Source organism: Camelus ferus, chromosome 20 (genome assembly GCF_009834535.1).
Source record: "Camelus ferus isolate YT-003-E chromosome 20, BCGSAC_Cfer_1.0, whole genome shotgun sequence".
Lineage (NCBI taxonomy): Eukaryota > Metazoa > Chordata > Mammalia > Artiodactyla > Camelidae > Camelus > Camelus ferus.
In genome coordinates this window covers 38,429,374-38,454,738 of record NC_045715.1, presented here as the reverse complement: position 1 = coordinate 38,454,738, position 25,365 = coordinate 38,429,374, and the positions used below count along the sequence as shown (strand labels likewise).

General features: G+C 41.7%; 1 protein-coding gene across 1 annotated transcript in view; it reads right to left on the bottom strand.

Moving 5' to 3' along the window:
* The window catches only part of PRIM2 (DNA primase subunit 2), a 213,720-nt gene extending 189,712 nt beyond the window's left edge, over window positions 1-24,008 (bottom strand). The window contains 5 exon segments of the mRNA XM_006194707.3: window positions 16,685-16,805; window positions 18,392-18,471; window positions 21,135-21,238; window positions 23,012-23,173; window positions 23,872-24,008. Of these exon segments, the coding sequence (XP_006194769.2) occupies window positions 16,685-16,805; window positions 18,392-18,471; window positions 21,135-21,238; window positions 23,012-23,165 (459 nt within the window). The 5' untranslated portion in view covers window positions 23,166-23,173; window positions 23,872-24,008.
* Between the last annotated feature and the right edge of the window lie 1,357 nt (window positions 24,009-25,365).

The following is a 25,365-nucleotide window of genomic DNA, read 5'->3' as shown; positions in this document are numbered from 1 at the left end:
GATTACTACTGGTATTTGTTACTCCTTAAGTTTATGTCTTCATTAGTTTGACAAGTTGATTTTAAATAACAAAAGCCATCTTTGAAAGGTCCATTTAGACTTGCACAGATAATCAGCATCTGCCTCTAATCAAACCGAGATGATTAGCAAATTAAACTAATTAGCATTTTGCATAATTTAAGCAAAGTATGCTTCTTAGGTTTAAGAAGGTGAAACGGTGAATTTATCAGTTAGATATTTCTTTACATCTTTATTGATTATACAATTTTACCACATATAGTTAAAAGAAACATAAATTAAGAGCTAAAACCTAGCATTTCACAACATTTAGGCTAATTCTGTCATTTGAGGCAAATTAACACAATGCCCAGAAGAGAAGAAAAATTCATATTTTATTTCATTTTCTCCATCAACTCCTCCAGAGGTCAATTTTACCCAAACTAAATTCAAATAGCATTTTTTAAAAAAAAAAGTTTTCTTTGTTCTAGTTCTGTAAAAAATGTCATGAGTGTTGACAGGGGTTGCACTGGATCTGTGGATGGCTTTGGGTAGCACGGACATTTTAATGGTGTTGATGCTTCCAGTCCAAGAGCACAAGACATCTTTCCATTTCTTTGCATCATCTTCAATTTCCTTCACCAATGTTTTACAGTTTTCAGAGTATAGGTAACCTCCTTGGTTAAGTTTATTTCTAGGTATTTTGTTGGTTTTTGATAAAATAGAAATGTTTATGCCAGTTATAAAATTCTGGTATTTGAAGTGAAAAGGAAAAAAAAGCAAATAGCAAAATATCTTTCTTTCTAATAGCTGAGTTGTATTCTATTACATATATATATATGCTGCATCTTCTTTATCCATTCATCTATTGATGTGCACCTAAGATCTTCCATATCTTGGCAATTATAAAGAATGCTGCTGTTAATAGCAGGGTGTATGTATCTTTTTGAATTAATTCTTATTTTGTGGTTGGCTTTATTCCTTTAATAACTATGTAAGTCTAGAGCTCTAAACATTCTTAGAAACAATGAACAGTACATACATGTAAATTTTTTTAAATATGTGCGGTATATTGTGTTTACGTATTTACATGCAATATATTGTATATGTGCAGTCAAATTGTAACAATTCTACCTAATAAAACTGAAAAATGAAAAAAAAAAAAAAAAAAAAAGGAAGGAAGGAGGAGAGAGGGAGGGAGGGGACATTTTAGCCATCCAGTAATGCAGAAGCCAAAGTTAACGTCACTAGGCATTCAAGCACACAGTTTTAAAGAAAAGCACTCATAAAAAGGTGTGCAACCTGTCAGTTTTCTTTGTCAGACAAAGAGAAACCAGCACACAGTAAGGCAGCCAAGCTGCTGTCACAACAAACCAAGCTAGCCCATTACTTTCACCTACAGCAACCACATTGTCTAAAAGAAAGAGTGACGCTGACTTTTTTAAAAAACTATTTCCTCTCTTCACTGACCCAAAACACCCCATTAGCTAACAAAACAAAAGTAAGCAACTCTGGGATTTGATGAACATTAGTCAGGTAATAAATAGCAAGCGATTAAGGGCCAGTGAAGGAAGCATGTATGATTTCTAACATGTACTGAAGCCAGCTTCGGATGAAGATGTGGTCTTGGAGACAGCCCCTCTATTCTAGAATCAATCCTCTTGCCAAAAAAAGAAAAAAAAAAAAGAGGCAGCAAATTGGAAAGCACTTTTCCCATGACTACAGACAGCAACCTACTAAAAACTTCAAATAAATCATATCTTTATCCTGCTATAAATTCTGCCCAAACTGTAGCTCTCCATTTATGTGCGTGTGTGTACGCATGCCTGTATGTCAGAGGAAGTGGTAAATAAAAAGAAAAAAAGAAATCATGCCAAGGTTATATTCAAAAGGGACACTAAAACGAATTCTAATCCATTTTCAAGGGTATAGAACAAACGAAACAAAAAAATAAGACAGAGTAAAATGAACAAGGGACTGTCCTCTCCAAATCCAAATTCCAGTCCATCTGTACACAGATCCTACTGAATCTCTGAACACCCTGTATCTGGAAAACCCAGACAACAGCTCTGACATACACCCATCAACCAAACAGTACCTAAGTTGTCTCTTGAAGGACTTGCTCAAGTGGAAGTATCTTTAATACAACTTACAGTGCTCCGCATCTCCAGGCCCTCAGAAAACAGCAGTCAGCTCACTGACTGGAAAAAAATCAAGCCTACATCCAGAAAGGCTGCTTTTTTTTAAGCATTTCATAGTGGGCCTCAATTAGGCAAGGAATCGACAGCCTAATTCGGAGCAACTGGGGCTCTGAAGTGATATGACATACATCCAGATGAAAATACTGATTTCTCCTAACCCTTAAAATACCAACAGGACAACTAAAATGCAAATGGAAACAGTTCAAACTCTAGGTATTTGGTGCCTAACATTTGGTCTTACTCATTTACTATTTAATAAACCCCTCTGACCATTTACTACTGAAGCAGAAGGAAGAAACATGAACACTTGCCCAGCGAGAACTCCATCTCGGCACTCTGCCGCCTACACTGCCTGGACTGCAGAGGTAAAGCCCAGTGCTCCAGCTCCCCCACATGACACTTGCAGAGCATAACAGTCCTGCACGGAGAAAAGAAACACGCCACAAGCAGCCAGCGTCCTCAGCAGAAACCGGCAAGTACAAGATTCAATTTCAGTATCATTGTCCCTCATTTAGCCCCTTCTCAACCTAATCAAAGGAAAATACACTCAACCAAGAGTTTCTAAGTCCCAAAAGATGAAGGAATTATATAAGTGGAAAGCAGAGAAGAAAGGGGAAGGTGAAGCTGCTGTACTAAAGTTTGCATCACAGCGGTATTAATAGTCAAGAAAAATGAGAGCGTTCTGTAAAAACCTTAAAGTGAATTATATACAGTTGGCACTTGAACAACACGGGTTTAAACCACGTAGCACCACTGACGTGGGAATTTTTTTTACAGTTCTGCACTATCTATGGTCTGTTGAGTCCGAGGATGGGAAGCTGCAGATTCGGCCGACCGTAAAGCTTTAAGTGGATGCGTGACTGCGAGAATAGGGCAGAGACCATCGTCTCCGCCCCCCGCGTTGTTCAAGGACCAACTGTAATTATCACCAAAATTAATTCTAAGGTTACAACTGACCAGAGCTTCAAAAACCAAATGCCTCTGCTAATTAGATCACTTGCTTAATTTTAAACATTCAATAAAACTTTTAAAATTAGAAGTATTGCCCAGTTTTGGTTTTATATGCATAATCGAAGTGCTTAATAAATAATAAGATTAGCTAACTGTAAGTATTTACTGCATGCCAAGCATTATGCAGTTTACACAGATAACTTCACTCAGTTTCACAACAATCCTGTGAGGGATAAACTATGATGTTCTCTACTCTATGGAGAAGAACATGAGGCTTTGAAAAGTTAGGTAACTTACCCAGGGGCATAAGAAATCCACTAAGAGATTAATTTTCCCAGGTCTTCTCACTCATACCCTCTCCCTCAGCAATCTTCTTTCTGATCATTTCAAATATTACTGTCATGTGGTATTTTGATTATATACTTCCAACCACAACTTCTTGAACACAGCTGAACATTTTGAATTGTCCACTGCCTGTTTTACTTGGCCCACCAGCATTCACAAGCAATACCTTCAGAACCAAAAGTACTTTCCTATCCCAAACACATTCCCCTATCTCTACCTTCCCTACGTCACTGGCATTACACTATTCTTGTATTCTATGTATCAAAAAGCTTGAAGGCATCCTCGATTCACATTCCTTTAGTCATCAAACCTTCAGGCTACTTCCGTATCGACTACTGAACTTGCCCACTTCTTCCCACTGCCACAGCCTTGGCTACAGTTCAGACCCTCACTCAGGTCTTCATGTGGTCAGTCATTCACTCAACAAATTCTCATCCTTAAAAAAGAAACTGGCAAAATCCTAAAAGAGTTCCACCATAAGTCTTGACATCCTATCACTTGACGATCCTTTTTTCTTCTTTAATTTTTAATTTTAAAATTAGAGACTCACAAGAAGTTGCAAAGAGGATACAGAGAGGTCCCATGTACCCTCCCCGCCATGTCCCTCAAGGGCCCCATCTTTCACAACCATCCCACAATAGCTAGACCAGGACCACAACTAGTACGATGTGCGGGTCCACCTCCCTGCCACCGCATCACATCTGTTGATCTGTGAGACAACCACGAGTGACAGGAGTTATTTTTACCCTGAGGGTCTTAGTGCTAATTAATTCATCTCATTAATTAATAGACTTTAATACACTCATTCTCATGTGTGGTTAGCAGGCAGGTTCACCAACAGATGCGTGAAGAGGTGTCAGTATAACCTGGCAGTCACACATCTCAGATTGGGTCTGGCCTCTCCACTTCCTCACTCAGTGGGCTCCTGCAGTCACCTTCATCACCCTGGGTTATAACCCGGCAGCCCAGGCCCCATAACCCTCCATCAATCCCCTCCTGCCCGGTCCGATCCTGTGAGCCTCACTTCCGCTCTCCCCCATAACCTAATGACAATGATAATGAAGGGATAAATTAGGAAGTTTGAGATTTGCAAATGTTACCCACTATATATAAAAATAGATTTTTAAAAAAGTTTCTTCACTGTATTTAATATCTTGTAATAACTTTTAAAGAAAAAGAATATGAAAGTGAATATGTGTACATATGTGCATGACTGGGACATGATGCTGTGCACCAGAAACTGACATATTGTAACTGACTATACTTCAATTAAAAAAATTTTTTTTTCTAAAAAAAGTCAAGGACAGGGGAAAGTCACTGCTGTCCAGAACTATCCGGTGCACCACCAGCACTGCAACACCCAGTCTCCATCATGGAACGCCAGTAGCACCCACCCTCACTGTCACAACCACCAAAATTCCAGAGAGATGTCCAGAATATCGGGCTGGGGAATAAATACAGCCCCGAGAGTCCAGAGCCCCTAGGCTGAACTAAGAAGCTATCCTCCTAAAAGGCCCAACCTGAGACAACAGTGGACCTCCATAACTTTTCTTGTCCTGACCAGTTCAATTAATTTACCCCTATCTCAGAATAAAATCTACTCCTGGATTTTGGTTTACACTCATCTTTGAATATTACATGAGTCTCCGGCTGAACATGAACTAAAACATGTAATGTGATCAAAGAAATGTTTAAAAGAAGGGCCCAGAGAGAAAAGCAACAAGAGGTATGGAAAAGCCACGGGCCAGGTAACGAGCCCCGCACCTACAAGGCTGTGGGAAGGCAACGTCTTCCCGAGAGGCAGCGCACAAGTTACACTGCAAAAACTACTTATGGTATACTTAATGAATTTGGTTTCCATTTCTGCCAAAAATGGGCAGCTAAAATAAAACAGCTTAGTAAACTTTAAATCAGTGTTTTAATATCCTACCTTGATGTAAATCTGTAATCTGTGTGTGTGTGTCCCTTCAATGGGCCATGTCAGCATCGACTCCACTTCATTTCAGGGCCAGTTAAGGGCTGGCTGGGAAGAAATCTGCTCACATGCTGAGTAACAAGCTTTGTGATTTGCACACTGCAAAAAAATCTAGAGGTCTGATTTTGGGGTTCCAGCTCTATCCCTCAACTCTGGGGAGGTTATTTAACCTCTCTGAGCTTCAGTTTCCTCGTGGAGCTGTTATGAGGATTAAATTCTATAATCCCGGGAAGCTTAGTGCCTGGCACTCGGTAAACACACTGCAGTGTCAGCCACTAGTGACTAACTTTCTCCCTGTGTCTCCTTAGCTCACTGGGCAGACCAAAACCTCAGTAAGTTCATCCACAAGTATTCCTTCCCTAGGGAGCAAGGAATCTGTACAAGTTCCGAAACAGTCCTCTGGTCTTCCCAGCATTCGTACAGAGGCCTCACTCCCTGGATCAGCTGAAGGAAGCTGGAACATACTGGCTACCAGGCTCTAATACAGACAACAGGAAGATGGTCTTCCCCAAAAGCTGCATGGGACTCAGACATTGGGAAAGCATACTTTAACCAAAGAAGAATAAAGGAAAGAAAACCAGACAGTTGGCAGGTATCAGTAACTAAAGAATTTAACGCCCTGTCAGGCTGCTTCAGTGGATGGGAGCAGCCGGATGCTTGCACTGATAGGACCTGAGCTAACTGGCCAACTGTCATTACTGCAACTACTTCCTCCTGCCTCTGTGACTCTGAGTTCACCGCCCAATGACCGGGAACACAGATGCTTTCCTCTGCAACTCCACTGGCCCTCCACAGCCCTGGTTCTCATTCTCATCCAAACACAAGGGTAAGGTGATCTGACCCAGCCTCTGAACTAGGCCATGATACGACTTCAGCTGAAAAGAATTAAATTTTCAGGGGTCCTCGGGGTAATAGGAAAAGGCTAGAAAGATTATGGAATGAAAGAATATAAACATTAAGAAACTAAGTGGCTTCTTTCGGGGAACACCTTCAGAAAACATGAGTACCACTTTACAATGTAAATGTTTAACTACAGAAAATAGCAGAACACTAAAGATGGCATTTAGTAAAATTAATTTCATTCTCTTAGGATCTAAATAGTAACATATATCCTATATACATAACAGTATAACACAATCAGGGTATAGCTCTATATGTGGGCAACTCCAGCTAATTTACAGTCATACATTTTTCACAGGCAAAATTATAGACATGGAGTCATCAACCATGAGAATACAAGGAATTCTGTGTTCAAAAGCTGCAGGAAAATCTTTTAAAAGATGACTTTAGCAAGTTATTTTAAAAATTTTTTGCCTATGTTAATTTTAGCCTTCAAAGTCAATTCAGCCTGAAGTTTCACAGCCAGTCAGAGCATCTTTAGGTTTAAACTATCTTATAATGTGCAGAATCTAGTTTTGTAGCTTGGTAAGGAAAATCTAAATTCTGTGAACTTCTAAAATATTGCCACTAAAAATACACCATCTGCCATGGTGTATTTTTCACAACTATGTGCGTAAGTGGTCAGGCCTCAATTAACTAGGAAATTCAGTGAAACTTTTCCTCACATACTATACTATAGCTACCCAGCAAACATATAAAATAATACAAGGCTGACTTCCGTAATTATTTGATGTCAAAAAACATTGTGAGAATAAAGGTATCATATTTGTGGAGTCTGTCTATGGAGAGGAAGCCCTGTTTTAATGCCTTCGTTTAAATCATCGGGAGAGAAGTTAAAGGTCCAGTTGTAACAGGAATACAAAGAGCTCTGTCTAAATCACAAATTTTCCTACATAGAATACAGAACAAAGTGAAATCTGCTAACCAGCAGAATCCATCAAATTCAGTTTATAGAAAAAGCTCATTTCATACATAACATGTATATGTATATACATACATAAAACATCTACTATTTAACCCCGAGAAAGGATAAGCAGTCCACACTACTGTACGGATCTTAAAGATTACCCAGTGCTCATGAAACAGAACAGAGGCAAATCTTTTGAACTGACTACTATTTTCTCTAAAAATTAACTCAAACATTTAGTCAGCTCTCAGAGAGAACACTGTGCTTGGAACCCTTAGACAATTCGACTCCAGTGTGCCTACTCCATGCTTTTGGACCATAAAGCAATTTGCTTCCCCACTCCGAAGATAAACGTGACCCTTCGTCTGATTATGCATCCTTTCCCTCGGTTCCTTTCAGGTCTGGAACTCCCGATGAGTGCTGAGAGTGTGGCTAACGGCCCGCTCCGCCCTCCGCCAGGCCCCTTTCCACTCCTGTCCCAGGCAATGCCTCGTCAGGAACCCTGCGAAGGCTTCCAGACTGCCACGCACGTGCTCCCCAGTGTGTTCCCTTCTTCCGCCTGTGTGTCCTGCCTCAGCTATGTCATCAGACGGCCTCCCTATTGGCTAAAATGGACCCTGTGTCAAAAGGAGAGATTAAAGGTACACATGTCTTCATTTTGCAGGCACCACATTAAAATCACTTTACAACTTATTAATGGTCTTATAATAACATGTAAACATATCACAGAGGGCAAGGTATAAAGGCAGTCATGTACATCAGACAAATGGCATTTTCATATTTTAAGTAATAGAAATGGAGCTAACTGCATGGTGCACGCACATTCTGAAAGAGCTACAAGAACCCAAACGGCGTCAACCAACAATGACAAGAACCCAAACGGGGTCAACCAACAATGGAAACCACAGCCAAGGGCCAAAATGATCAGAAAACTGTGGCCACCTCGAGGCCAACTTACAAATATCTAAGAAATAATGATCCACAAGGAAACATCAAAAACTGTTTTAAAACTCTACACACATAGAACCACGAAGCCAGTGTAAAATCAACGTTCCAATGTTAACTGGAAAAAAGCGTCCCAAAGTGCCTAATAAATTCACGTAACTGACAGTTTCAATAACCAGTGAAATATTAAACTCCAATTCATGTCCAGCAAAAAGAATTTATAGTCAACAGTGACATAAAATAATTGAGAAGAAATTCAGATTTCAAACTACAAGGGATAAGAAACCAGTTTTAAACGTCAGGTTCAGGAAAACTATTTTAAAATAAATAAAAACAAGCCATTCAAAGTTACACGTACTTGTTTTCAGTGAGCCAGGCAGTAAGGCTACCAACCACACCTGCTTTCTCTCAAAAACCCCCACTTCCTGAACATATCTGGACACTGAACAGCATGTGTTCTATTTCATGTGCAGTGGGGTCTTCACCTGTGACACAGAGGTGATCGGCTGGGTGCTCACCTTCGCTGCCATTCAGTACTCCTCTCATGAAAAGCAGCCTGTCGTGAGACAGATCCATGTGTTTCAAATCAAATAAAAAGTATCTGACTGTCCAAGGTTTTCAAAAAACATCAAGGTCAATTAGGAGCTGCTGTCGGACTCTGCACTGCAACGGCACAGAGACCCTTTGCGCGGGGGCCTGTCCGCCATCAGAGCTGACCTTCCCCCCCTGGTCCACTCAGGAAGCACTAACAGAATCCGCCTAACCTCATCTGCTCACCTTTAAAGGGACACAAAGTTAAGTCAATCGATGCAGCAATCAGAGGTCCAAAACGGTCCCCATAGACAGCAACATCTTCCCATTTCTAATCCTTCCTAGAAATTTCAGATTTAAAAATCCAAGTTTTTTACACCTACACCCAAGAATGAAAAACAACAGTTTTTCCTTTTCGAATACTTCATGTTAGGCTTTCTGTTGTATGTCGTGAAGATTCAGAATCTACCATCCACTAGAAACCCAAAAATAGACGAAAAAAGCCAAAGTACCAAAGGATGGCCGGAGCCAGGAACAGAACACAGGAGTCCCACATTGGGTAACTGGCCCCATTTTCACCTTCTCCAAATTTTTATCCGATAAAATTACAACAACTTTGGCAAACCTAACAAAAGTAAAATGTAAAACAAAAAACTATACAAAGGAATTAATTAGCTCTTTTTCCGTACGTATTTCTCCATCAAAGCAAACATCATGCAATTTAGTTCTAACACTGCATCTCCTCCTAATGTAAAACTACATTTATTTTATGGAAGTAAATCAAAGTAAAGTCACTGCAGCTTTAATGAAGCCGAAGATGGGGAAACGCACACAAACACAGCACACTGGCCCTCGAAGCCAGGCCTACTCTAAAACGCGTGGGCCAGCAATCCAGCTGCTGCAACGTGAAACCAGGATGGCCTCGGCCCTCCGCTCCTGCTGCTTCCTTCTGCCTCGACTCCAGCAGCAGGGCCTGGCCTGCATTCAGCACCAGCTTATGAGACACATGCTAGTAACCTCTCCCTAACCCTTGCTTTGTCCTGAGTCTAAAAAGCATCACTAAACCTGTTTTAACACAATAGTTTTCAAATGCAAACCAAATAGTCTAACCAAAGGGAAGGAAATGTGCGTGTCCCTAAATTGCAAAAGGCTGGAAACTGGAAGGACTTCAGGGATCAGGGGGCACGAAGTCAATAGCACCTGCACTCAGTGTCGTACCTGCCAGGATCAGGTGCCCTGTGAGAGAACCAGAAGGCGGGGACAGGTCTCCGCCAGGAAAGCAACTACAGTCTGTCACAGGAATGACTTTTCTGCCAGGCCTCCTCCAATGCTCTCTCACTCTGTCTGCCATGAATCCCCAACAGCTACAAACACCTGATCAAGTTTTATCTACAGTGTTTATTTAAAAAAGAAAAGGCATATCGTAACGTTTTTCACACTCTACACACCTCTATCCCAGGTTCTGATAAATGCCCCTGGAGGATTGTATCTTATCTGCCCACTGAGAATCACTGAACTAGAAAAACCAGTCACACAAGAAGCCAAACTTACTGTTCATCTTAGAAACTGTATCAACCCCTCGCTGCCATGATGGACAAATGTGGATATTAACATTCCCTTCAGTCAATCGTCCAATTTTATCCATAGTCTATATTTTAATGTGTATCTTTATCATGATGTACCTCAAATGACCTGGAGAATGAAACAGGAAGCAAATAAACAGATAAAGTAATAATTACAGCAAACAGACTAGAAGCAACCAGAGTAGTAGTAAAAACCAAACATGACTCCAGCACACTTGTTAGAAGTATTCATATATTTCCCATAAATTCCTGTTTCCTAAAATAAAAAGACCCAAAACAGATTTTTTTTAATTTGGAGCAAAACACATCCACCTAATTAACCCCAGACGTCTCCAACATACAGGCATTTGCTGCTCTGTATCCTAATACCACTGGAGAACACACATGCCAGGCACAGTACTAAGCACTCTGTATACTCTGTCTCACTGAAACCTCACAAAATCTGTCAAGTAGGGACTGGGATTAGCCCCATTTTAAACTGCAGTACAGATTCAAAAAATCACACAGCTGGCTGTCGTCTGAACTGAATTTTGTGCTACTTATAAGCCAGTAAGTTAGCCTCTTACTGTTTAATGGATGCTAGCAGAAGACACAGACCCCTGCATTAGAAAAAAGGAACTTTATTACCCACATGACAGGAATCAACCAAAGAACCAGCATGGTCCAGGGAAAGAGTCCTCACGACCCTGCACTCTTGAAATACCCAGCAAGACGTGCAGGGACAGAAGAGACCCGTAGAGGAGGGTTTTCCCAACACGGATACGTGCTGGAGGGGAAAATCAAACTCAACGACACAACACCACAGCCTGGACCGCTAACCAGTATTAATAAAACACATTTAGAAGTCTAACTTTGTCCCCTAAATTTAGAACTGTAATTGTGGAGATCACTGAGGCTCCTGGTAAAAATGTCAAGCCAAACATTTGTATTTATTTCCTTTACCCCCACAACAAAATTTAAATGACAATAACGGTATAAAAAAAAGATATAAAACACAAAGGACAAACAAAGTGGTGGAAGAGAAAGGTCAACATGTTTCTGGAAAGTAGATCAAAGTGCATTAAATGATTTAGAAAAAAAGAGGAACCTATAACTCAATCGCTAGAGAAAAGGACACTGAAAAGAAGAAAGCTGATATGACTGCAGAGAGCAGGAGAAAATCATGAATTAGAAGCACTGTATATAAAAGATCAAAGATATAAGTCAAGTAAGGAAAAAAAATCAAGTCACCATAGTAACAGTGGGCTCCTGGCTCTCAGATATAAGACCAGCATTTAGACAAAAATCACTCTGAAAGAAGATTGGAGGCTTCCTCTGAAATACTGAATTTGCAAGGGTCATCCAACAACCAATTTTTTTTTTAAAAACAGATCAAGTAAATAAGTATCTCATGCATCTGCATGTGCACATAAACCTCAATCTTCCAATCTACTTTTTAATAGCTCAATCTGAAACAAAAACAAACCATTAAAGGACCATTAAACACTCGAGGAAAACATTCAACATGAAAGACCATCCACAACTGATGAACTAAACAAAGGAATGAGAGGGGAACAGACAACCAAGGAAGCAGAGGAACACAATCAGCAAACTTTAACAGAAAAGAGAAGATGTATTCATGAAACAAAAACAGAAGCTGTAAAAAGGGGAACCAGAAAGGTCTGTTAGAAATTAAAGACAGGACATCAGAAACAACACAAATAACAAACGTTGGTGACGATGTGGAAGAAAGGAAACCCTTGTTCCCTGTTGGTGGAGATGCAAATTGCTGCAGCCGCTGTGGAAAGCAGAATGGAAGTTTCTCAAAAAAACTGAAAATAGAACTACCACATGATCCAGCAATTCCACTCCTAGGTATATACCTAAACAATACAAAAACACTAATTTGAAAAGATACATGCACTTGATGTTCATAGCAGCATTATTTACAATTGCCAAGATACGGAAGCAACCTGAGCGTTCATCAACAGATGACTGGATAAAGGTGTGGTAATATATGCGTGATAGAATACTACTCATTCATAAAAAAAGAATGAGATTTTGCCATTTGCAGCAACATGGATGGACTTGGAGGGCATTATGCTAAGTGAAATAAGTCAGACAGAGAGAGACAAATATTGTATGTGGAATCTAAAAAATACAACTAACCAGAGACTATAACAAAGCAGCAGCAGACTCACGGATATAGAGAATGAAAGAGAACAAACTAGTGGTTATCAGTGGGGCTGGGGCAGAGGGAGAAAATACAGGCGTGGGGGAGTGGGAGGCACAAATTACTGGGTGTAAGACAAGCTCAAGGATGTACTGTACAACACAGGGAATATAGCCAATATTTTATATTAATTGTAAATGGAAAGCAATCTTTAAAAATTGCATAAAAATAAAAGATAAAATTAAAAATTAATAAACAAGCAAATAAAAAGAAATTAATGATAGGAGAGCAGAGAAAAAAAGAAATTTATGAAACAGTTGAAGAACTTTCCGAGAAAGTAAAACAAAAGACAAAGATTAAATGTCAGGGAAAAAAAAAAAGAATCGGACAAACCCAGGAGGTCCGAATTCTAACAAGCAAGAAATTATAAAGAAAGAGTAATAAAAAACAAAAAGGAGGAAATTATCAACTCAATAAAAAAAAAAAAAAACTTTTCTAAACAGAGGAACCGAAGTCTTCAGATTAAAAGGGCCCACCAAGTTCCCATCCCAAAGAATGAAAAACCATTCAGACATCATTAGGAAATTTCACAAACCAGAGTGGGAGGTGGGAGGGCCAAACTACACAAAGTGAGACACGCAGAATCAGGGATCAGTCTTTTCAAGAGCAACTCTGGAAGCTAAAAGGTAATACAGTAATACGTTCAAAATCCTGAGGAGAAATTTCCAACCTTGAACTGTGTACCAAAGTTAACTCCACTCAAGAGCAGAACACATACTCGAAGAATTAATAGCTGAAAATGTCCTTAACTAAAGAAAGAAAACAGATGTTCAGTTCCAGGAAGCACAGAATTGTAAACAAGATGAACCCAAACAGGTCCACACCAAGACAGATCATAATTAAAATGGCAAAAATGAAGAAAACCATCTCATTTACAACTGCATCCAGAAGAATAAAATACCAAGGAGTAAATCTAACCAAGGAGGTAAAAGACCTGTACTTGGAAAACTGTAAGACATTGATGAAAGAAAGTGAAGACGGCACAAACAGATGGAAAGATATACCATGCTCACAGATGGGAAAAATGTCGCTAAAATGACTACAGTACCCAAGGCAATCTACAGTCAGTGCATTCTCTATCAAAATACCAACAGCATTTTTCACAGCACTAAAACAAATAATTCTAAAGTTTGTATGGAAACACTGAAGACCTGAAATAGCTAAAACAATCTTAAGAAAAAAGAACAAAGCTGATTTCAAGCTATACTATAAACCTACAGTAATCAAAACAGTCTGACACTGGTACAAAAGTAGATACATAGATCGATGGAACAGAACAGAAAGCCCAGAAATAAACCCACACTTATGTGGTCAGTTAATCTAAAACAAAGAAATTAAAAATGTATAATGGGGAAAAGACAGCCTCTTAACTAAACAGTGTTGGGAAAACTGGACAGCTACACGTAAAAGAATCAAACTGGACCACCCTCTCACACCATGCACAAAAATCAACTCAAAATGGATTAAAGACTTAAATGTAAGACTTGAATCCACAAAACTCTGAGAAGAAAACACAGGCAGTAGATTCTTTGACACTGGTCTTAGCAATAGTGTTTGTGTATGTCTCCTCAGGCAAGGGAAACAAAAGCAAAAATTAACAAATGTGACATGAAATTTAAAAGCTTTTGCACAGCAAAAGAAACTCAAGAAAACAAAAAGGTAGCTTACTAAATGGGAGAAGACATTTACTAACAACATATCTGATGAGGGGTAATATCCAAAGTATACAAAGAACTCATACAACTCAATATCAAAAAAACAAACCACCATATTAAAAAATGAACAAAGATCCTGAATAGACATTTTCCCAAAGAAGACATACAGTGGTCAACAAGCACATGAAAAGATGTTCAGCATCACCATTCATCAGGGAAATGCAAATCAAAACCATAGTGAGGTATCACCTCACACTTGTCAGAATAGCTACCACTAAAAAGACAGCAAATAACAAGTGCTGGTGAGGATGTGCAGAAAAGGGAGCCATTGTGCACCGCTGATAGGATTGGAAGTTGGTGCAGCCACTATGGAAAACAGTACAAAGGTTCCCCAATAAATTAGAAACAGAACTTCCATCATCCAGAAATTTCACTTCCAGGTATTTACCAGAAGAAAGCAAAAACTAATTTGAAAAGATATATGCATTCCAATGTTTATCGCAGCATTATTTACCTTAACCAAGACATGGAAGTAACATAAGTGTCCACCGATAGATGAATGAATAAAGATGTGGTATGTAAGCGTTATATATATTGTAAGTGTATATATATATGTGTGTATATATACACACAATGGAATATTACTCAGTCATTTAAAAAATGAAATCTTGCCATTTGCAACAACACAGAGGGATATAGAGGGTATTATGCTAAGTGAAATAAATGAAACAGAGAAAAACTAACATGGTGTGATCTCATTTATACATAAAATCTAAAAAAAGAAAAGTAACAAACAAAATGAAAACAGACTCACCGACACAGAGAACAGGTGTTTGCCAAAAGGGAGAGGGCAGGAGGTGTGTGAAATAGGTAAAGGGGATTAAGAGCTACAGATATCCAGTTTATAACAAATAAGTCATGCAGATGTGAATAAGGAACATAGTCAATAATATGGTAATAATTTTGTATGGGTCAGATGGTTACGGGACACTGCGGTGATCATTTCATAATGTACACAAACGTCAACTCATTATACAGTACTCCTGAAACCAACATAACATTGTACATCAACTATACTACTTGTTAAAAAAAAGGAAAAATATCTCAAATCAGTAACTTAGATTTCTACCTTAAGAAACTAGATGGTCGAGTTTGCAGATACTGACTGGTATATATAAAAGATAAATAAGTTTATACCGTATAGCACAGGGAACTATATTCAGTATCTTGTAGTAGCTCACGGTGAAAAAGAACATGAAAACGAATATATGTGTTCATGTATGACTGAAGCATTGTGCTGTACACCGGAAATGGAGACAACATTGTAAACTGACTATACTTCAATTAAAAAAAAATTTTTTTTAATTTCTACTTGACATACTCACACACTCTAGAACAAAGAGTAAATCTTCAAAAAACACTTTTTCTGTATGACCTAATACCATAATTTCAACAACAGCAAAAAATAAATCAACTATTTTCAATACGAAAGGGCAAATTAACCACCTGGTACTAGCAATGATGCACTTCACTAAGGACCAGAGTTAAGAGCAAAGGGGAAAAAGCACGGGGTTTGGGTGAGCAGGTTCCGGGACTGGCACTTTCCTATTGCCCAGGTCTACGTTATTCAGAAACCTCAAAGGGCGCACAGAACTTAAGAGAAAGTGTGGAGAGCCCCTTCCTAGCACAGGATAGACACTAAATGTCTACCCAGGGTTTATTTACTTCCCTCCCGCAAACTCCTTCCCCCGACTCAGTAAGACACACCGACTCTCGCTCCAGCAAGCACATCCACTTCTCAAACAGGACAATGTCTTTCACCTACTCCAGCTTCTACTTTTTTTACTTTGTTTGACCTCAGGTCACCCATTCTAACACCAAAATAGTCTCAACCAGTCCTACGACCACATGACTGCTCTAAGTTTTCCAAAATAGAATTTTCTATCTTCCCGCTGCGGCACAGATCCACCTGAAAGACATAAATTATATCTCCACCCACAATAATTATCCCTGCTAAATATGTGCCAGACATTTCTTCTTTTTTATATAATTACTATACATAACTCATTCAGATTTGCCTACAAAACTGTATCTTAAAACTATTCAGGGATTTTATTGACAACTGACTTCCAAATAAGTACTACCACTTCTCTGTTTTCTTTAGAACATTATTAGCTTTCAATTTTGGGCCTGGAAGATTTGGGTTAAAGGTGAACTTTTATAAATTAAACTGTTTTGAGCTTTCATAAATCACACATTTAATAAAGCAACTCATTGTGAAGCGTTGGTACTAAGGAGCCCCTTTCTGGTCATGGAAAAGGAAAGGTTCATTGCTGTGCAAAGCCAACAGCTATTTTTTCCAAGCTGGTACTTAGGAAAAAATGTAAAGAGAACAAACTCCACACACTAATACCAGCACGTAAGGCAGCAGGGAGGGACGAACAGTGATAACAATTGGAAATGGCTCTAAAAATATACTTACAGCCTCAAACTGCAAATGGCTATCCTTTAAGAAACTCTGAACTTTGTCCTTGGGTAAAATACTGAATCGAAATCGAAGGAGATCCATTTCTTGTTGAATGAACCAGCGCCTAAGATCTTCACTGAAATGGGGATAAGAAAATTACAAGCATAAATGAAAGGTCCAATGATTATTTTAAAAGTTCCCTGAAATTTCTATAGAGCAATATTCAAACATGAGCAAGAAGCCAACAGACAGAAGTTACAAGCACACAACCCTCTATCAGGATAAATAGCGTGGATACACATCATGTGCCACAATCTCCCAGGGATGAGCAGAATATGGGGGAGAAAGGTGATATAAACATAAAAGTTAGAAGAATTAAATACAGAGTACTTCAAGCCTAGCCGCATTATTATCAAATAACCTAAGAGAAAAGACTGCACTGCGTTTGGTGTAACTGCAAAGTAGTCATTTGCATTAGAAAACAGGGTATTCCTTCTGTCTAAGATGGTGCCACCAATGCCAAATAAACATCAAAGTTTTTAAAGGAAATTTATCTCTGAATGGATTATGATCAGGTCAACTTTGCAAAGTAAACTTTGCATACAGCTTTCTAGTTATAATTTCTGTAATTTTATAATGCTCTAGTATACCTCAATCGTTTAAAAGACAACATACAATATATTAATTTATGAGACAGATACACAATGGGCATTATTACTGCTGTTACAAAACAATTATGCTACCGAATATAGAATATGATTTAGTGTTCTCTCCCCAAATAAACACATTGTCAGCAATTCAGTTACTACACAAATTGCATAAAGTGCATATGCTTTTTTTTACAAAGGAAAACTCTAGGACCAAAGCTGATCAATAGTTTCTCAGTTATTAAACTGGGATAGTAAACAATTCAAGATTCCCATTTGATAAACCTATTAACAAAAGGAACAGAAAAAGAAACAGAAAAATAAGCATGTAAATTAGTCAAAATTAATGCAGAAAAAAAGTTTGGAAAAACAAAAGCTACTAACTCCTTCTTCCTCTGGGTGGCACTGTTGACCGACAAGAAACCGCTACTAAAGGAGAAGCCCTGACTCATGTCACTAGTCCACACATCTCAACTTCTAAAAGCCTGTACAGATTCAATTATGTGTTTGATACACTATTTCTCAAAAATAGTACCACTTTTTTTCTCAGAAAAAAAAAATATCAGAAGTCCTTCTTCCTAATGAAATCCCCTCCAATTTTAAATCCCAAATGAAGTCTTTCCCATAAAGTTAAAAATTTAGTGTTTGGGGGAGAGGGTCCAGCTCAGTGGTACAGTGTGTTCCTAGCATGCACGAGCTCCCAGTTCAATCCCTGGTCCCTCCATTAAATAAATAAAAACCTAATTACTACCCTTCCCATCAAAAAAATTCCCAGTAAATAAAAATAGAATCTGGATGATAAAATAAAGTTTAACATTTTTTAACTCCACATTATTAAAAAAAAAAAATCGTGTTTCAACAGGCAAAATTCTGCAATAAGAAATGCTTTTGATATTTTTTTAGTTAACAAGTTGTTTCAAAAAATTCACTGCAACAGAGCTCAGTCCATGAACCACTGGTTTCTGATGTTATTCCGAGACTTCCTATGTTCAGTAAACTACAGGTCAGCCATCCTGTACAGTTTATAACCCAAGATAACCAGATTTGACCGAGAGAGTGACAAATGTGTACTCACGACTGGCAATAAGCTAGGCGCAAAATAAAGTGAGAAATGTGATCTCTTCTTCGCGGTTCATACTCATCTTCCAGGTTTTCCTAAAAACGGGCACATGGACAAAATAAATGCATGAGAATGGTAAGAGGAGTAAAGAAACACCGAGTCAGCGGTGACCAATGGCAGAGTAAGTTTCAGTGACACAGATTTCCTAATTTGCTTCCCAGGATAAACATCACTTCACTGAGGTTCAGCCATCAGGTGAAGCTGAGAACTCAACGACAAACCTCCTGGGACTGGACCCCACTATTTCCTTCCTATCAGCTCCCCCTCTCTTACCTTTCCTTCCCATCCAGCCTACACCCAGGTACTCACCTCTCCCACTTCAACACCAAACCCTCAACTGCTTTCATTTCAACCATTTGGCAAAACCTAGATTCTAAATAAGTCCACAGCTACCGTCTGCAGTCCTGTTCCCAAAACGCTGAGAACATCTGGGGAAAACCCACAATTAAACGAATGTGGAGGATTAAAAATTCACAGCCTCTGACCTCCCCTGGACCTTTACCAACACCAAGGAGTCCTCATTCAAGGTCAACACCGTGAGAGCAAACATGCCTTGAGCACTCCTGAGGTACCAGGCCCTGTTACAAGCATCTTTAATCCATTAGCCCATGTAATCCTTTAAAAGCCCTATGAGGTGGGCACCACTATATCCCTACTTTAAAGGCGAGGAAACTGAGGCACAAGGAAGTCACATCATTTTGCCCAGGGTCACAGTGCGCGGAGCCGCACAGCTGGGATCTGACACGTGACCATCTCTTTCCCCACTTCTCAGAAGAGCAGTTTCAATCTTCGCTAGTTGGCCCACCACGCTCTCTGCCACACCGCCCTCCCCCCTCTCTCATCACAGGACTTTCCTTACAGAAAATAAAGGCCACCAGGCCGACCCGCTCAGCTCGAAGCTTCTGCAGCCACAGGTTGTACTGCCTTCCCTCCCACCTCCGTGGACATATCTCCCTCCCTCCTCCCACAGAAAGCCAGTCTCCACACCTAAAGCCTGCACCCGTCTGCTCTTGCCTGGTAAGGACCGTGATTTATCAAATCCCTCCAAGAATCTTTAAGCTCCCCTCCGCTTTCTCTTCTAGATCTTTCTGCTCAGCTGACACACATGTTCAAGTACTGCTGTCGTGTGTGTGTGTGTGTGTGTGTGTGTGTGTGTGTGTGTGTTATCTTCTCTTTCTCTCAAATTTTTCCATATTCAGACCTGTCTCCTCCCCTCCCTCACCCATCTTTTCAGCTGAACCTGTTAGAAGAGGATGCATTCCACGCCCACCGCTCTCCTCCAGACACCCTGCCCTGGCTCTGTCTCTACCCACAAGGTTCCACCCAGTTGATAAATCCAATGGATTCTATACAATTCGTCTTACAGGATCTACCTCAAGCTTCCGAAATTGTGTGATTAAGAGCACCGCCTTGAAGACAAGATGACCAGATTCAAATCTTGGCTCCACCTCTTACCACCTTATGAGCTTGGGCAGGCTACCTAGCCTAGCGACAATGCAGTGGCCTCGCCTATGAAACAGGCATGACGGCAGCACCGACCCCTCCTAAGACTGCTGTCCGGATTACACGGGCTACTGCATGCAGTGCACTTGCAACAAACTGCGGGCCGTGGTAATCACACGAATGTTTGCTGCTGCTCTCCCTACGGTATCATTACTTACATCATTACCGTTATCCTCGAAGCTCCAGGCCTCCTTGGCTGCCCGGACACTACCATCCTGGCTGAGCTCCCACCTCTCAGGCAATGTCCCTCAATCACCTTCCTCAACTCGCCCAGTCCCACCCCACTGGATATTGGTACTCCTCACAGCCTGTCCACCATCGCCTTCTCTTCTCGCTCAAATATCTCCGAGGGTGCTCTCCCCTACTCCTGCTGATTCCATCCTTCCTCCTGAATCCACACGCCAACTCCAGATGTCCCCAAGGCCAGACCTGTGCATACCTAGCTGTCCTCTAGACAGCTCCTCAAGCACCTTGAAGTCACGTCTACAACTAAACTCAGCATCTCCCTTCTGATGTGACTTGCTTCCCCTCCTGTAGGCATCATCGCCATCTTGCTAGCTGTCCTCACCAGAAACCCCGGTGTCTTCGGAACTCTTCTGTCTCCCTCCTCCCTGCAATCAGGCACTCAGATCTTTCAATTCTAACTTCCTACTATCTCTCAATCACTCCTCTTCCCTCCATTCAATTCACTCTCATCACTTCCAAGCTCCTAACTGGTTTTCCCTGCCAGACATGACCCTGTCAATCTGCTATAAACAGCCATCCTCCCAAAATAAAAATCTAATCACATTCACCAAGATTTGGTTCCAGCCCCACTTCCTCTGGGAGGCCCTCCCAAACCTCCCGAGTCTGAGCTGACTCTCTGTGCTCTTGGCGTTGCTGGAGCACACACCTAGTACTGACCACCCTGTACTGCACAGGGCACAGCTGGCGATGTCTGGGGACACGGATTGGGTAGAAGCACCCTAAACACACCATGGAGTTATCAGGCTCCAAGTGTCGGCGGTCCGAGGTGGAGAAACCCTGCCACACTGCAGACATCTGACGGCATGTTAATCACCCCTCGCAGAGTGCGGGTGCTTTCAGGCACAGTCTTTTTTTAAGTCCTGTGCTGAATACAAGGCTTTTCCCACAACCGATACCCAGTACGTGAATACGCACAACCCGGAGGGACATCTCTTTCCCTCTTACTCACTCTGTAGGAAAACTTGAGCTTCCGAAGCTCTGCTTCCAGCTTGCTCTGGTACTGCTCGGTTCCCTTCATATGGCTCACGCCCAGGTTTTCCACTGACTTCAGCACTGGGAAAAATGTCAAGAACAGACAAAAGAAAAAAAAAAAAGTATAGATGCAAGATAATTTTAAAAAACTAAATCCAAGACAAATAAAATCTATGGATAGCAATTCCGTAATTACTTGTTTCAAAAGATGACATATGGAAGTTCTATTTTCTGCAATCATATTATATACATTATATGTTTATAAGAGGATAATTTCCATCCACGTGCAGAAAGTACCCGCATCCCACAGCATAACCTCACATCAGGGTCTCAACCAGAAGGGAGAGAGGGATGGGGGGATCATCACTGCTCTGCTGAACACCACCGCCCAGGGATGCGGAAGTGTGCCCACACCGGCACCCTGGCATGGAGCTGTATGTGAGGCGGTCTGCCTCATTGACTAAGCACAGACTCATCCAAAAAAGGCAGCCCTTCCTTTCCTGGAGAAGCAGAGAAGTCGCAACAGGGAAGCCACAGGGCCCTCCCATCACCCAAATGAGCCATCTTGACTACACGCAACACACTCTCCAAAGGCTCCTGGCGCCCTTGTCAGCCCTTCCTCAGGTGAATTCTTCTCCCATCAACATAAAGAGAGGCACTTTTAAAATTCAAGAATGAAAAGCTTCTAAAATGAATCTAGAACATAAACCCACAGGTACCTCCTTATTACGGTACTCAAATCAAACTAAGTCTCCTCCTCTTCCTGCCATCCCCAACTCTGCCAGCAGTTTCTAGCCACCAGATCACCACACAGGACCTGCAGCCACCCCCATTTACCCCCTCCCTCCTTACACCCAAGCGGTCATCAAATTCCATCCATTACCCCTTCTCAGTAACCCTTAAATCTCTCCCTTCCTATTGCTGCCACTGCCACAGTTCAGGCCCCTTCATCTCGCCTCTTAAGTGTCAGACCCAAGGGGGCGCTTTTCAATCATCATCATAACCTCTGTGAAGCATCTGACACTGCTAAGCTTCCCCAAACCCTTTCTCCTTTGCCTTCCCTCTTTCATTCAGCAAACAGCTACTGAGCCTGGCTCTCTGTACTAAAAGTTCTCACTCTGCTCCTCTAAGAACGATGAGCAGTATCTCACCTCTCCTTCTGATTTTCCCACCAGGATATCCCGGAACATGAACTCCGCAGTTTCAGGTCACACCTAACTTCTTTCTTTCTTCCACCAACACACAAAAAAAGGCCCACAGTACAACTGCCACACCCTTCTCACACCCCCATATTACACCATTAGCATGGCACAAAATGCCCTCAGTTAGCCATACTTCTCCATCTATCCTGAACTTGTCACTGTCCCCTCAAAAATGACAGTCTCTCTCATGCCTCCAAGTCTTAGCACAGGCCATTATCTAGAGTTGGAAAAACCCATCACTTCCTCTCTTTTGAGAAATTTCTACTCATCCTTCAAGGTCCATTTCAACTTCTCTTGAGAAGTCTCAATCAGACTAGGTCAACCACCCCCACCTCTACGGCATTATTATTTGCCTCTACTAGAGCACTCAAAATACTAAATTATTATTTTGGACATCTGTCTCCATGTACTAGAATACAGCTTCAACAGAAATAAGAATTATATTACTCATCTCAAAATTCCTGCCACCTAGAATACAGTGGCATTCAATAAATAGGCACTGTACATTGAATAAATGAATGAATACCAAATCTCAATAGAAAACTCTGAATATGTATTTGTTAAATTAAGGAAATAAGTTATTCTAATTCATCCCCACAAAGTACGAAGTGAGGCTCTCGAAAACAGATAAATTCAAATTCAAATCACTCACATTTAACTCTATCGATAGCCAAGTTTTCAAACTCTATCAAAGATATGTTTTCAGAAGGGGGCTGCAAGTAAAACTGAAGGCTATGTGGGTAGCAAGCGTTCTTCTGGTTATCTACCAGCCTCGGTTTCCTCCGCTTTACTCCTGAAAACTCCATCTTATTACCTTGGAAGGAAGCACATCAAATGGTTAAAATGATGGAAAGTTGAGTTAAAAACAAAAAACAGACAAAAAATGCAAAAAATTACTCCACATCCACAGGAAAAAAAAACTGAGTTTGAAGAGCATGCACAAAATGTTAACAGCAGTAACCCAGAGTGATGCCTTCTGTACTTTCCTGATTTGGAACAATACACCTGTTAACAACTGCGTGACGGGGGTGGAGAGAGGTGCGAGCTGGGGGAGACGCAGGTAGGGGTCCTAACTTCCAGCAACATCAATGTCAGGTGCCACCCCCCCCCCCCAGGTCTCCGCAGTCCCAAGAGCAACGATGAGATGTCCAAAAGGTTGCAATCCTGAGTTCGGACGAAACCGCGGTAGGTTCCGGCTAGACAGGAGACTTAGCGGACCGGGTCCACTGACTCGCTTTCTACTTTGAGAACCTGGGAAGCGGACAACTGCCTTCCAAGCCCCGCCTCCGGGAACTCTTCCGAGGGGCATCCAGGTTCCCGGTGACGACCCTTCCCCCGGCGGGGCCGTCTGTCAGCCCACCGGCGCCGGCGTCTCTGCCCGGACAAGCAACCGATACTGGACCAATACTGGGTACTGCGCCCATCGCCCCAGACTGCCCTCCCTTTTTACAGGACTCGCAAGCCTTAAAGCCGGCATTACTGTGCGTCGCAAACCCGCGGGAGTTTCCGTACCTGCACCCGCACTGAACGAGGAAACACACACAAACACACACGAAGACTGCCCTTTTCCCGCTTGGCGGGAGAGTTCGTACGGGGCCGGAAGCGGAAGCAGCGCCCGCGGTGGGCGAGGCCTCGGAGGGCGGGCTTTGTGCTCCAGCTGCTTCCGCTTCCGGTCTCATGCGAGTCCTGTAAAAAGGGAGGGTTTCTGGTCGCCGCAAGGGGTTTCATCAAGCGCCAGGTTTAGGGAGTCTCCTACGAGTGTGCGTTTCTAGCTGCGCTTCCGTGCGTGCAGTCGCCTGCTTTGGACGGTTGACAGCTGGGTACTGGAAAGCTGGCGGCGAGCGTCCCCGCGCGCCGGAGCGGCCCGACGGGAAGTGGTCGGGCGCTGACAGAGACCCATCGGGTCGCCGGGTCGGGCGGTGGGCGGAGAGCGGGTGTCCCCCGGCCCTGTTACTGCGCCCGGCTCTATGCCAGGGGCTCTCCCTGTAGGGTAGGTCGTATTGCCCTCATCTTACAGATGAGCAACCCGGAGCTAGGTCTTGGCTATTCTGCCCATCTGCGTACGATGCGTGGTCTGTTTCTCTTGGATGAGGACAGAGTCTGTGTCCAGCAACGCCCCGTGCGCGGTGGACGCCCCGCAGAGTATCTGCAGGGAACTAAAATGAATGCGTGAATGCACGCATACGTGCACACAGAAATCGCTCCCAGTCTGCAGAAAGTAGATCAGGCTCTGGGCAGTACAGTCCTGCAGGTGGAAAGCGCTGGGGGAAAGTGGATCTGGGGCTGCGGACTGGTCTGGAGGGTTTTCCAGAACTAGGAGTAAACTTCACTTGTAGCCTCCAGGAGGCGCGTCTGGCTTACGAAAGTGGCCATGGGCCGCTCTAGTGAAGACTGACGGTGAAGAGCGCGTTGCAGTGTTCCAGATTTTAGACATGCAGACTGTACTGAAACAGAACCAAGATTCAGAGCACCTACCTAGCATGGACCAAACTGGCTGGCGCTGACCTTGCACCAGGACTTGTTCTAAGTGACTTACACATCATTTTATTCCCGAAACCAGTTGAGAAAAGTTCTGTTATTAACCTATTTTACAGATAAGGAAACTGTACAGCAGGGAAAGTAAGTGACTTCAAAGATCCCATATTAAGTGGTGGGGCCAGGTTCAAAGTCTGGGAGATTGACTCCAAACACCACACTACTAACCACTGCACTATACCAATGCCACTAATATGACGTCAGTGCCTCACCTTAATTCCTTCTTTGTATCAGACAGATAATTAACATCACCTGGGCAGAAGACACCAGAAAGCATGAGAACTGCCTGAAAAATCCTGGAGCACAGACCATAAGAACAGTTATATGAATATCTGATCTCTGGCTAGGGAAGTAATCTAAATATAATAAATTACAGAGAAAGTATCTAAAGATTTGACTATAAAATATTAAGTTGTGCATCTAAAAAAACCAAAAAAAATTGCAGTCATCAAAATGGGGGAAAGGTTGACC